Below are 14431 nucleotides of genomic sequence, written 5' to 3' on the forward strand. Positions count from 1 at the left end.
TTTGCATTTTATGGTAATTCCATGTAAAACATTAATTACTTTTTAATTAACATAGATTAAAAAATCTAAAATATATTGCTTTACCAAAAGATTAATCGTATTGGGACCCTTTCTAAAAGTTTATAGAAGCCAACTTGCAATTTTCAGGGTAATTTCCATACTATTATATACGGAAATTAAATAAAATTCCACCATCATGTAAAATCGTTGGTTTAAAACTAGATAGATTATTGACATTCTTCAAAACCTGTTTAAATATTTTATAATGAAATAATTTTTGATTTTTTACTGAATGCCTTAAATTTTATGGTTAATATAAATATTCATATAGTGCAATAGCATTAAATCCAATTTCAGATGTTTTTATGAAGTTGCTTTTTGTTATGTAAACCGGTGGCGTAATATCCAAGAACATTAAAAAACTTTTAATAGGACCTCAGGATTTAACAAAAATTTTGATATAGGATTCCAGCACCGAAATTTGTCATTTAGAAGTTTTCAACGGAAAATAAAAGTGTCGCCATCGTTTAATCATCGAAGTTTTTATGTAGAATAAGTGGCGAAAACTTTTTGAATGGATGCCGTAACAGCCAAACGTTATTATGTATTCCGTAATATGCTTCCATGGGGTTATCAGAACATCGACCACGTGTACCGAACACCTGCTAAGTCTGCTCAGCTGCCAACTTTTATAGAAACTTATTTGTAAACTTCACCCAAGTTACGTCGAACTTGTTTACTATTTTTTTTCTGCAAGTTCGTCGCTAGGTTTTCATTTTAAAAAGAAAGGAAACTTCGATCATTTTAAAATGTGTCATGCTAATCCAATTTTGGACTCTTCACGAAACTTGTGTGAGTTTATAATGAAATTTCTTTGTAGTTGCGATTAGCTGGTACTGACAACTTTCGTGTTACAATCATTGTTTTTAGAAAAAATAAACTTTAGTTTTTGCCGTTTTTAAGAATGTTACCAAAGCAAAATTTTTTGCGTGACTTGACGTGCTTAATTAACTTTTCTTTCTTAATAAACATTTACTAATTAACTTTTCAGACACATCGACTTTAATAATCCGTCTTTGTTACGAGCTACCGGCTCAAAACTCGTAACGTCCTGTTATGCATCTTTATGGACAAGCGGTCTTCTGAATTATTTACTTAACCTCGAAACAGGATGCGCCTGAATGCACTTCCAGCCAATACTCGTATTTAATAAAAGCGAGTGCATCCTGGTCAATTCCGTTGAAACTTCGGATAAGAAAATTGAATCATGTAACTTGCGCATCCTAGAACCGATCTGGCCAAGGAATGGTAAATTGGATGGAGTCCCTCAGGGGGCACCTTGGTATGACTAACTTTGCCTACCTAATAAATTATTCTTTATTTACAATTTTCCTCGAACTGGCCATATCCATATACTATAACTTTAAAATTACATTAATAATTCCCAGATATATTTATTTTCTTTTGAAATTAAATGCCTTTTCAACTGATAAATCAAGAATTTATGTAATAATTCTGGGGCAATGTAAATAAAACTAGTCGCACACTTATTAAAAGTTGTTTGTGCCTTACAAGGCAATGAATTTTCATTCATCTGCAATATAATTTTGTTTACGTGGTCATCTATTGGACTAACGAGAATAAAGATAGAGGTAAACAAACATTTTATTTTTATTTTCAAAATTGCTAAAAACGTGTAAAATATATTAGCTAAAGAAACTAGATTCCCCTATACTACAGTAGAAATGTACAGTCGGCTGCAGAATAGCATTACCACTTTGGAAACAAAATCCTATGAGACCCGCTATCGATAAGCTCCGCCCAGTACACCAAAAAGAGGTAGACAAGGGACAGATATAGTAAAAAAAGGATGAATACTATTTGCGGTAAGTTATAAAATTTAAATGAGGGGCCACCGAAATTTGGAAAATATGCTTAAAATTGGATTTGTCGAACGAAATATTTACTACTAGGACTAGTTAGTAATCTTTAGTATTTTTAAACAAAATTAATGAACATTTTATACACTTCACATTTTGGTGTCGTTGTCTTCAAATCAATCTAATCATAATGAAATGAAATAAAAACATAAGTTGAAACGGAGAAAATTTTAAATAATCCAGTGAAATCTATTAGAATCGATATTTAAAATATAAGAATGTGGATTGTGATATCTACTTTTCTTAGAATTAAAAAATTGTAATAATAATTGGGATTAAATATTATATACAATAATATATTAAACAAAATGTCTACCTAATTCTTTGAGACTCTGGCTGAAATAATTCTATTGATGTAATTCAATTATACCGACACAATACTTATTTACACTTTACAAGTGGTTTAAAAACTGTTTTTTTTTTATTGTATATTATATTTCGTTTTGTTACTATACAAATATGTCTTTAATAATTAAAATTTTATATATTTCAAATTTAGGAAACGAATATTACTTTAACTAAAGCACAAATAATAAAATAATTTGAATTTATTTTAACATAATAATTTATAGAATATTTATACAATAATATTAATTTTTGATATTAACTAAAGCAGTGACAGATTAGTATTTGTTAATTTTAGTAGAATTGAAAAAAAATCACTATTATTAGAAATGTGAAATAAATAAAATAAGAGTAATAGTTATTTTTTCATTCGATTTTATAATATTGGTGTTTATTTAGAAATGTTACAAGTGTACAACCCAAATTATGGGGTTACTTCACCTTACAAGATGTTTACTTTAAAAATACTTATGTAAATTCATTGAATTTTTGGGGTTAATTTATGGTATAGCACAGCCTACCAAGACAATGCTGTATCCTTCTCTCTCACACCCTAACTCTCATATTCAGACCGCAAACGAAACTGGACCTTAGGGTGGTAATGCCATTTCTGCAGCCGACTGTACCTGCAGAAATATATACACCGCAATAGCACGGTTTGAGTGAATGAACCCAATTCGAGTTTCAGTTCGTATTTCGAACGGAAATGCAAGCAAGCAGTTTTAAAATATAGGAGATGCAATATGGGAGGACTGGTGGATATCGGTTTTAAATCGAATAATTAATTGTAAATGAACACGGAAATTCCGGGTGATTTTGAATGCAGCAAACATATCGGACAGTTTGCTAATTATATTCTCGTGGGATTCTGCAGTTAAGCGATACGGGAACCATGTCTGTACCGTGTGGAAAACTGAATTAATATGCTCGGTAAAATTAAAAACATAAATTATTAACTTATTTTTTGGTTCATCTCCATCATTCGTTTCGTCAAATTTTCAATATGTTCAATAATCTTTAAAAATACTGATAAAACCACTTTACTTTATTTTATATATTCATTATATATTTATAAAATATAAATATTTAAAATAATAGATTATAAATAACATATAAAAACTTTTAAAATTTAATTAATACTCATACATTTAATTTTTGGACGATGGATTTTCAACTGCCTAATTAAGAGAGTATCAAAACATTGCATCGCATGCCGGATGCTCGTTTCAATTAGTTTTCCAACATCCTATAATTTAAGTACATAATCTGTTATATGCACAATATTTTTTAAAAATTAAATATCCACTATATAAAATTTTTACAGGCAAATATATATTTAATGTTTTTTAATTGAGAATTTATAATTTATGTTTATATTTAGCAGGCAACTTAAAGCACACCAAATTTATAACAGATGATCGGTTTATAGGAATAATTAATATTTTGGCGACAGTTTGACTCCGCATAAAGTTTATGAAAATTTTAATAGTCGCTTTTAAATGAATTTAAAATAATACGGATGTAGCCTCTTTAATGCAAAATAAGATGTCACAATCAATCCATATTTCATGTGACATCTCTTATCACAATTTATAAAAAACGAGACGTGCGTTAGAAATACGAAAGGGGATGTGAAGACGTGAACTTTTATCGTTTTAACAGACGCACATTTGCGGTGAAAAATATTTATTTGAATTTATATTTCAATTGATTAGACAAAACAGGTTTAAATTCTGTTTTCCCCTATTGAATACCAACGAAGACCTATTTCATATCGGTGAGACAAAACGTTATTTGAATGTTAAATAGGGGGGAAATTTCAACAGAAATGAAAGATAAAATAATGATGTGGACGACATGATAAAGAATAAAATCTGAAAGAACGTGTTAAATTTATTCAATACAGATACGTATAGATTTATTTACTCTTCAAAATTGTCAGTCCATCTTTGCAAATATAGTGTGATTGACTGAATTATGGTCTATTGCGGGGTTGCTAGGAATTAATTTGAAGACAATAGGAATCATCTAAGACTTGGTTGTATTAATGAACATATATATTACAAAGGATATATTGCTGTTTCCTGGGGCATCTTCATTATGGCTATACACCATTCCCCGGCTCTAATATTACATCCCTTCACACAAATTCTACCCGATGTGAATTTCGACCTACCTAAATAATTAACCATTAATATATTGAGTGTATGATGTGGATTTATGGTGAACATCAAAATATTTAAAAGGCAGAATAGACTTCATCAATATTATGATTGCATTATTAAACTGGACATATACTACATAAAGGCATTTAATTTAAAATTTAACATTACATAAATTTAGTTGTGTTTCAATGGTTTTAATCTGTCACGTGTTCATTTAAACTGAATGGTATTTAATTAATGTATTGTTTATAAACAAATTGGATATGTAATTACGATCGAATTACAAAATATATAATTTAAATTCTACCACTTTAACATATGTTTTGAAATGATTACGGGAACATCGTATGTGTTAATTTCAAAGTTGGAAAAAGGCATACCTCTTTAACAATGCAAATTAAGGACATTTTAGTACTATTTAGAATTTTTTTAATTTAATACTATTCTATTTATATGATATATAATTTTGTTTTATGTTGAGTGACCTCATCTCAAAGTGTATATTTTACAATATATTGAAATAAACCACAACTTGAAAGGATTACAAATCAATTTATTTATGATCTAATTTCCGTCGCAGAATAAAATTGCAATTGAATTTTCAATAAAAGAATACCTAATTCCTTTTAAACTCCAACAAAGCGTACTAACGTGATAATGCATTGTAAACATCATGAAATCCTTTTAGCCCAATAACCCTAAAATATTGATGATCGTTGTAATTGCTTTTGTCTGCAATTCTCTCGGTTGCCTTGCTAATATATTCATAAATGTTTATTACGATATTCAAATTAGTAAGGGTCTAAACAAATACTACCAACTGTATAAATATCCGCCAAAAGAGCTTACGGAGACAAGTCAGATTAAAAAGCCGATTTGATGCACAGTACTCTAAAATTTAGAACTATGATTTAAATTTTATATTGAATTTTAATTTAATGTTTTTATATCTGTTAATACTATACAAACACAAAGAATAAATGCGAAATCCACTATATAAATTTTATATGTATTTAAAAATTAACAAATTGGTTTGTATTAAACGAAATAAATTGTCTAGTTGTAAATATTTTTAAAATTTTGTAGGTAGAAATTTGTCCAATAACTTATTCAATGTTTACAAATTTTTTCAACGAAATATAGGTGAAATTTAAACAATGAAGCAATAATTGATAGAGCATGTCACTGGTAATGTTCGTGCGGCTCCATTAATTAATTTACCAAAAATAAAAATTTCGATTCGAATGGTTCGTTTACATCACAGCGCGTTGTTTTAAATTAGACTGTAGATCCATTACGCGTAAATGCACGCCGAGTTAATTCGGCACTGAACGCTGTCGATATTTCCTCCATTTGGAAATTAACTGCTAATTGTTGTTCTAGATTTGTATTCGGATCAGTAATGGAAGCAGTATCCAAATCTCCTCAATTCCAGTCATTTATCCGTGTGGCCTTTTGTTTTGAATACCGATTTGTAATTTCCTTAATTATATAATTAAGTTGATTACGTTTTTATTTCACTTGACACAATAAACTTGCCTAGTATTGATGTTCGAATCTACAGAACTTCTATAGGGGACGAATAGAAATAATAGTAACTAACAAATCTCAGAAAATAAATGGCAATGACAATTGGATATAAAGAAAATGGAAAAGTTTTAACTTGCATGACTATGGGAAGGGTAACGACGTCTCTATTTTGTAATGGATGTTGTAAATGATAAAAGCACTTTTCTCGTAACAAAACGTTTCAAGAGTTTTTATGATTTTGAGAAAATTGGTTTATAAAAATACAGTAATGATGAAATGAACATTTTTATGGTCTTTGTTTTAATGAGTTTTTGTCATTTTACTATTTTGAACAACTTTGCTGATCCTTGAAAGCTCGTTTTTATAAATAAATAGTGGAGGGAAAAACAAAAATCAAATTTTTAATAATATTTTCAATAAATATATGTAATTAATATAATAAAAGATTTTTTTAATAAATCCACCATTTAGACTACATATTTTTCCATTTAACTATTATTTATTTATATCATTGTCCAATTTTGATTCTGATGAAGACACCAAAATAGGTTGTTTTCTTTTTAGAACCCTGAAGTTTTTTCTCGTGCGATTGTTCATAGAAAATTGTTGAGTATAATTTTAACTCAAATTTATATTTTATTTTTTTATAAAAGGTCCTAAAGGTGCATTTATGTATTTACATTATCTTACGAGACATAAATAGCTTAATGAAATTATATTTGTGTAACACAATATTATTGTTTTTGTGTTTGAAATATTCTGTTTTGTTTTGTGAAATTTTGCGCTGAATTACTACATTATTAACATCGACGACGAACTTTTTCCCCATTTATGAGGATACGTAAACAAATTTGAAATGTCTGCCATTCACTATGCAAATATTGTGAGTTGTATTGTTGACTAGCGCAAAGTTAGTAATTGCTTTAATGAATCACTCTTCTTCAATTACCATATATTTTATAGTCGACAAAGTTCCTCATGCGGATTTAATTTAGTCGAGACAAGAAATATTCAATTACGTTTAATAGATTGATCAACTTACATGAGATAATATCCGGAGCGGTGCCTGTGGAATGCAAAATCAACTCCGACGCCAGCCAGCACTGAAAATGAAAAACACCATATCAAACTTTACTCATAAGCGTGAAAAATGTTGATGCATTTACAGATAAATTTACAACAGAAGCGTTATTTTAAATTAAAGTTTTTGTCCGGTGTCCGCTTACCACAAAACCATACATAAATGAAATGTGAGTTTCAATTAAACTGATCCTTATTAATAATTCTGGCGTTTCATAAATTATAAATAATCCATCCCGTATAATAATATTGACAATTACACATCCCTCCCCGTAATTAATGGCCAACGTAAAATAACAAAGTCCCATTTAAAAACAATGTTGACTTTTTCGTTGACGTGAATTTATTATTGCTGTTTGTGTATGTGGAGATTACTAAGCTTCAGATTTATATACTTTGGGGTCAATAGCGTGGACCACTTCTACCCTCGGTCTCCCACGATCTCCGGTGACAAACGTTCTTAGTTAAAATGCGAACCGCAACCCTCGCAGACCTGGCCCACAACTTCAATTGATGTCTCGTAGTTAGTTAACAGTTCTTTTCGTTTCCTCCTCTGTTCGTTTTAAAATTGAGCTCTGGGAAATATTTTGCCGTATCGACCGTCAAACGAAATTGAAATTCTCTTTGTTGCACATTCGAGTTTACTAAAATGGTGAATTTGACGAAAGCAAACAGTTAACTATGCAATAAAGTGCGATAGGTTACGGATCATGTTCAGGAGCGGTTATAGTATCAGCCACTGCTAAAACTCTATATTGTGGTTATCGTAAATGTGGTAAAGTAAACTAAGTGCAAATGTCACGTGTTACTATTGCATCATAAAATTATATCATGATATTTCTGGCTATGATAATTATGTTCAAAGTTGTGTATCTGACAACCAATTTTACGAAGCACAGCACTAAAATTGTTACATGTTATTTTCAATGTATCCGTCTACTAACTTGCATTTAATTTAGTATTATTTCCGCTTAATCAAATATGATAAAAAAACTTTAAATAAAAACTGTCAATTAATTTTTTGGAAAAAATTTAAAAATTCATTTTAAATATTGATTGTCCAAAACCACCTTTTGATTTCACCACTTCCATCTGACATGGAACTGTCAAAATTAAGCAGTATCTGAGACCTTGTATATAAATTAATTTTATTCTACATAAATTCAAGATATCATATAATGTATTTAGATATTCAGCAAATCATAGGTAACTAATGCTTTAATGTTCACTGATTTATATACATAGGAATCTATGAACATGTTTACATTAAAGTTTTACTAACAATATTTGATATTATTTTCATAATTATGGTAAAATTATTATAATACATAATTGCATAAATTAGATAACAGTAGTCATATCTACAATTCGTTTATAAAATTAGTATTGTATAGTGAGGTAAATAAACACGTTTTCATTATAGATATAAATTATTCAATAAATGTGCAGTTTAATATATTACAGTTCTAATAATGTTAATTTAATGACATAGAATTGAGAATATTTTTAATAAGGTTTAAATAATTAATTGTAACTTATTATCATAAATTAATATATTGAATTTATTATTATATATTTAAAAAAACACATAAATCATTTATATAAATTATATAATATAATTTAAATTAACATATATTTTTATTGAATATTTTAAATATTATGTATCATACCATATTACTGTCAACATTTTTAAAATAAGTTAAGATTGAAATGGTATATTTAGGTACAAGGATTTTGTATTTTTACATTTTATGCTTTTGTACTTTGCATAACGTATTCAATTTAAAAAATGTCGCTGCATTGTCCATAACATCCCTGATAAATGAGTCGTTCGCCCTTTACAGAAAAGTGCAATCCTAAATCAAAAGAAGAACTTGACTTAAAACCTACAAAAGATAACAGAATTTCCATAATTTATTATTCAGCACAAAAGCAAGCTTCGGGCAGGATCTTTTCGAAATGCATATTTATAAAACATACATTACGTAGGCGCAGAGTCCATATGTAGAGGAAACAACTTTTTTTTGCATCGCATAGTATGTATTTTCATTTTGTGATAACAATATTCCCACGAGAGTCAGGCAAATAAAAATACACGTAAAGAGCAGTCGCATCACGTTAGTTATGGTATTTGAGTTCTCATACCGGTGGATTATTTCCGAGCGAACGGAGTTGAAATAAAAAGCTGCTGATGTATTACAGGAAAACTGATGTAACTCCACAAGGTGTAAAAGTACCACTTCGCTTATGTTTGCACTGGCTCCTGTTATTTCACTCAATGGCTCGTCCTATGGTTTCGAATTTCCCTTTTGGATCACTTTGAAAAATTACTTATTGTTTACATGTCCTTCACTAAGAGCTACCACAATTATTTTTTTAAACTTCGAAAATATAATGTAATATAAAGGAGCTTTGTTTGTGTATTGAAGTTACTTTGCCACAATAATTTTGGCTCATCGTTTTAAAAATATAAAACAAAAATACGCACTAATTAACAAGTTTGAATACAAAGCACATTTGAAAATATTTTGTTTTACAAATTATTTGGCTTTATTCATCAAACTGTAGTTTTGAATCACTCAATTAACCGTATAAATTTGTATATCCCCTATTTTACACAACGTTGAAAGTACAATTTAATTACTCTGTATAAATTTATTTTAAAAATCGAATAAACAGACCAATTGGAACAGCAACCACAACAAACCCAGCAAATTAAATTTGAATATAAATTTGATAAATATCATTATACGGATATAAATAATTGGAAATTGTCATTTTTCCACACAATTTAATTAAAATTTGCAGCAATCAGAAGTATATAACACGTAATTAATACATATCTATTATGATTTAAACCAAATTTACCTATTATGCACAATATTAAAAGAAACCAACGTCAATTATTGAAAATATAATTCCCTATAACATCATTATTTTATAAACTAAAAATAATGAATTTAAAACGGCATTCTCCTCATAATTCTAAATAATAATTAAAATTTAATCAAAATCTACTTTATTTCAATTTTACCCTTAATAAGAATTGGTCTTTGTCTCTAGTATCATTGTGAATTAAAAATTAATAAAGAATGTTTTGATACTGCAATTAAAATTTTTAATAAATTTTCAGTATACTCATTTAGAAATCAAAGCTGATGAGGAATAATTGAAATCCTTAATTAAAAAGTGCCTTGATTGAAAATTTGTAGTCAATTCAGTATTTGTTAAGCATAAATATGAATGCAAAATTCTTAAATATTTAGTAAGCGAAAAGCATTGCATATAAAGCAAATGAAGAGAAAATTGCAAATTTAATTAGTAAAATCTTATTTTATAAAAGAAAAAAATCAGTTAAATCAAATAGGCATTCACTGTAAGAACAAATTAATAACTATATGTTATATTTATGAAAAAGTTAAATAAAATTGTTTATATTGAAAAAGATAATATATTACAGGGGGAAACATTAATGACCAGAGAATACAATAATTTATAGACTACATCCATTGTCTGTGTTAAATGCAAAAGTAATCTAACTCCATTCATTAAAATATTGTACAATGGCACAAACAACATAAAACATATTTGCATCCGCCAAATTCCATGTCATTTATCAAATATTTTGGCAAAATTATTAGTTAGTGGTTGCTCTTTGTATATACATGTTATAATTATTGCAATAATGTATTTATTATATTTTAAAAGTACATAGAATAATTATATTCAAATGATTTTAACTTTTAACATAACTGTCCTGTTAATATATTTATATATGTCTATTTAATTAATTAATGCCATTAATGAAACTAATATAATATTATTTTAAAAATCTACTGATGACGTATATTATTTTAATTGCTGTTTTTGTTTATTTTAGTTTTTAAAAGAAAACCACATTTCGCAGTAATCAATATTTTCTCAGTAAATTAAAAATGTTCGGAATTCCGTTTGAGCCACAACCTAAGGCAAACCTAGGTAATATTAGAAGGGAGAAAGGAACATAAATAAAAAAGTGAAGTCAAAATTTATATAAAGAAATAACAGAAAAGAAACACCAGACCCAATAAATCAAAATAAAGTGGTAAATCATGCGGCCCCCACTAAACATCAATTTTGCCAAAACAATAGGATAAGCTTGCCTGAAAGTCTAAAAATATAATACCTCTGTAGCAAATTTAGAATATTAATCTCTAATGTAAGTAATCGTTGGAAGGATAGGTAGGTTTTAATTAATCAATTTTATCTAGTTGGCGTTTAGGCCAACAAAGGCTCATTAGAACAAAATTTGATTATAATGATGTTTAATTTTACCCAGTATATTGAATCCTGCAAATATAGATACATGTATAAAATTTGCTTATATACTATAGTGAATACAGGATGAACTCAATTATTTATCATGATACTTTGGCAATTAATGTGCATTAATAATAAATATTAATTTTGAAACTTGGTAATAAAGGATTGTAAAATTTCGTCAAACAAAATTACATAAAGATTTATGAATGTCTACTATAGTATCATGTAAATTTTTTTGTTTATACTAGTCATAATGATAAGGAAATTTAAAAGTACTAGTTTTAACCGCCATATGTACTTTATTAAACAGCAAATAATTAAATAATTAAAATTTCAATCAATATCTCATTTAAATTATAGCTATTTATTACATCCGACTCACTCTAGATTGTGTCATGCTAATCAATATAGGGTAAAATTAAAAAAGATGCATATTGCATGAGTATATTCCATTGTTGTTTGGATTTAATATCGTTTATTACACTCTTTTGATCGGATCATCAATATCGTAGCGTTTATTTTGTCACCCCTGAAATTTTACTGAAGCTCGTAGAACCAACGGCAATCAGTCAACTGTCAAAAACAGTTTGTTCATACGGGACAATCATTATCGTTTACAATGCATTATTTAGAAACTTGGCCTCGTTTGTCGGGTGAGAGTGTTGACAGTTCCATTTCAACTACGAGTTTTATGGTTTGTTTAAAACTTTGAAAATTCATAAATATTTTAAGCACACAAATAAACCTATTTGTCTCAGAAAAATCAATAGTTGGATATGGTAGAACAACTTTTCAATTGAAAATAATTGCATTGCTTTGTTTCCCATTTCAATATTACAAAGGTAGGATCAACTTGAAACTTATTGTAACATTGTTAACACAGTGAATTTTTAGAAATGGTGAAAGAGGGACAAGCATTATTATCCTAGCGTTTTATGCTCTTGAAACATAGGACATAAAAAACCTAGTTCAGGGCCTTTTTATAAATTTGGACATGTCGAGTTTTGCGTGGTAAGAACTTGAACATTTTGGGATTTGATGGAAAATGTTAAATTCATTTAAAATAGAAAGCTATTTCATTTTTTTGTCTCATTTTGCCACCAAGTCGTATAAATCTCAACATTATAAAATTTTTTAATAAAATAATGTATGTGTTTCATTTGTCTGACGTTGAACATAACGAATTTGTAAATAAATAAATGAAATGAAATCTCATACCTACTATAGTATTGATGATTATATTATTTTATATTTCTAACTTGTTGTCATTTTTGTATAAGAGGGCCCCAAATCACGTGAGAAATATATTTTTAAATTGATATCTTCTAATGGTTGCCAAAAGATATTAAAAGACGCACAATAGTGTGTTTGGAAAACCTGTATACTTGGCCCGTATTGTGTTACATCAATATATTGAGTTCTAAGAGCGTGATAGTACAAGAGTTATTGTAGCTGACAATGCCTATAAGATTCAGACGAGCCCTTATTGTATTTACGTTTTTCCCTTTCAGCGTTCGAGGTTCAATAAACGTAAAAACATATCCCTTGTGGCTGATTCTCTTTACCCTATATTGGCTCTAAATTAACCATAACGTAGTTTCTGATATTTCGTTTCGGAAATTTATGCGATTACATCATGCCGAAGTGATCCCGTATAACACGGTCAATACATCAATGGACCTAAATTACCAAAGGAAATTTAATGTACCAGAGAAAATAACCTCATTTATTGAAACGATATTAAATGCAGTCTAAAGTGAAATGTTAATTTTAACATTACGTTATATATTTCATTTATGATTTTATTTAGATAACACAATTTTCTTCACATATTATAATATAGGGTTAAATGCAAAGACAAGTATCACACTAATTCTTAATTAGAATCAACAGAAATATACATCTAGTATTTGAAATAATTTTTAGTAGAGTATGGTGAAAAAAATTATATGTACACTATAAAATATGCCTTTCAAAACCAGTGGCAATTTATAGATACAGGTTGATAGGAACCATTCAGAATAAGGATTATGAATTAACGCCCGATTCGGCGTATTCTCATAGGAAGATAATAAACTATAGGCGGATATTTCAATATCCACAATATGCTTTTATCACTTGGGATGAAATGATGGCAGGGCCGAACAAAGAAAACTCAACAAAAATCGTTTTTCATATCTTCATCCCATCATCTCTAATTTTATTGATACCGAAAATCCTTACGAATATGTTCGTATATTACAGATTATTTTTTAAATTGTATAGGCAGCTCATATTGATTTATTAAACCTGATATGTCTCTATTATACTCAACGTCGTCTGATTGATAACTGATATCAATTTAAGAAATCATTAAAATGTTTTGTGATTTATATATAATTTTAATATATATCTTTTTTTCATTGGCTTGTATAAAACACAAACGAAACAAATTTATTTTTGTGAAGTAAATACAAAAGGTAGTAATTAAAATTTGTCGTCATTCTGAGAAAGTCTAGAATGCAATTCGTGAAACTGTAGTCAAACTCACATCCTCACAAAAGGTATTTAATGAAATCCAATTTTAAGCAGGAGATTGGTGTAATGATATTTTCTAAATCGCCAACTTCGTTTATCTCAAGGCAATTCGAAATTAAACCCAATCGTTTTTTGTTTGTCGGAATACTCTGTTTGGTTTCATTTGTATCGTCTGCGGCAAAGTACGAGGGATTAAATAAAAACAATGGAAGTAATTGATATTTTCTTTGACGGTAGCGGCATTAAGCCTAACGTGAATTATGAAATATTTGAATCCAACATTTCTTATAAAAAACGTCTAATTTTGCCAAAAGTTTATAATAAATCCTCCAAACTCAACATTTCAATGACAAACTGAATTGTGGGTACACATGAGGATCGCTTAATTTCGTTTTTGTGTCAACATCCCTGAAAAATTTGTTGACTGAAAAGATTTGATCCCCAAATTGCAAAAGTAATAACATGGGTCCAGAACATTTCAGGAACAAATGTACACTACTACATTCACCAAGGTAGACGTTGTTGAGGATTAGACCTAATACGTAACATAAT

At 28.5% G+C, this 14431-nt stretch overlaps 1 protein-coding gene across 1 annotated transcript in view; it reads right to left on the reverse strand.

Moving 5' to 3' along the window:
* Window positions 1-7772, reverse strand: part of LOC109597045 (uncharacterized) — a 40415-nt gene extending 32643 nt beyond the window's left edge. The window contains exons 1-2 of the mRNA XM_049964196.1: window positions 7766-7772; window positions 7023-7083 (exon numbers count right to left, since the gene is read on the reverse strand). Coding sequence (XP_049820153.1) covers window positions 7023-7083; window positions 7766-7772 — 68 coding nt within the window. The remainder of the gene's footprint in view (window positions 1-7022; window positions 7084-7765) is intronic.
* Window positions 7773-14431: the final 6659 nt, after the last annotated feature.

The sequence above is a fragment of the Aethina tumida genome, chromosome 3, assembly GCF_024364675.1.
Source record: "Aethina tumida isolate Nest 87 chromosome 3, icAetTumi1.1, whole genome shotgun sequence".
NCBI classification, from domain to species: domain Eukaryota; kingdom Metazoa; phylum Arthropoda; class Insecta; order Coleoptera; family Nitidulidae; genus Aethina; species Aethina tumida.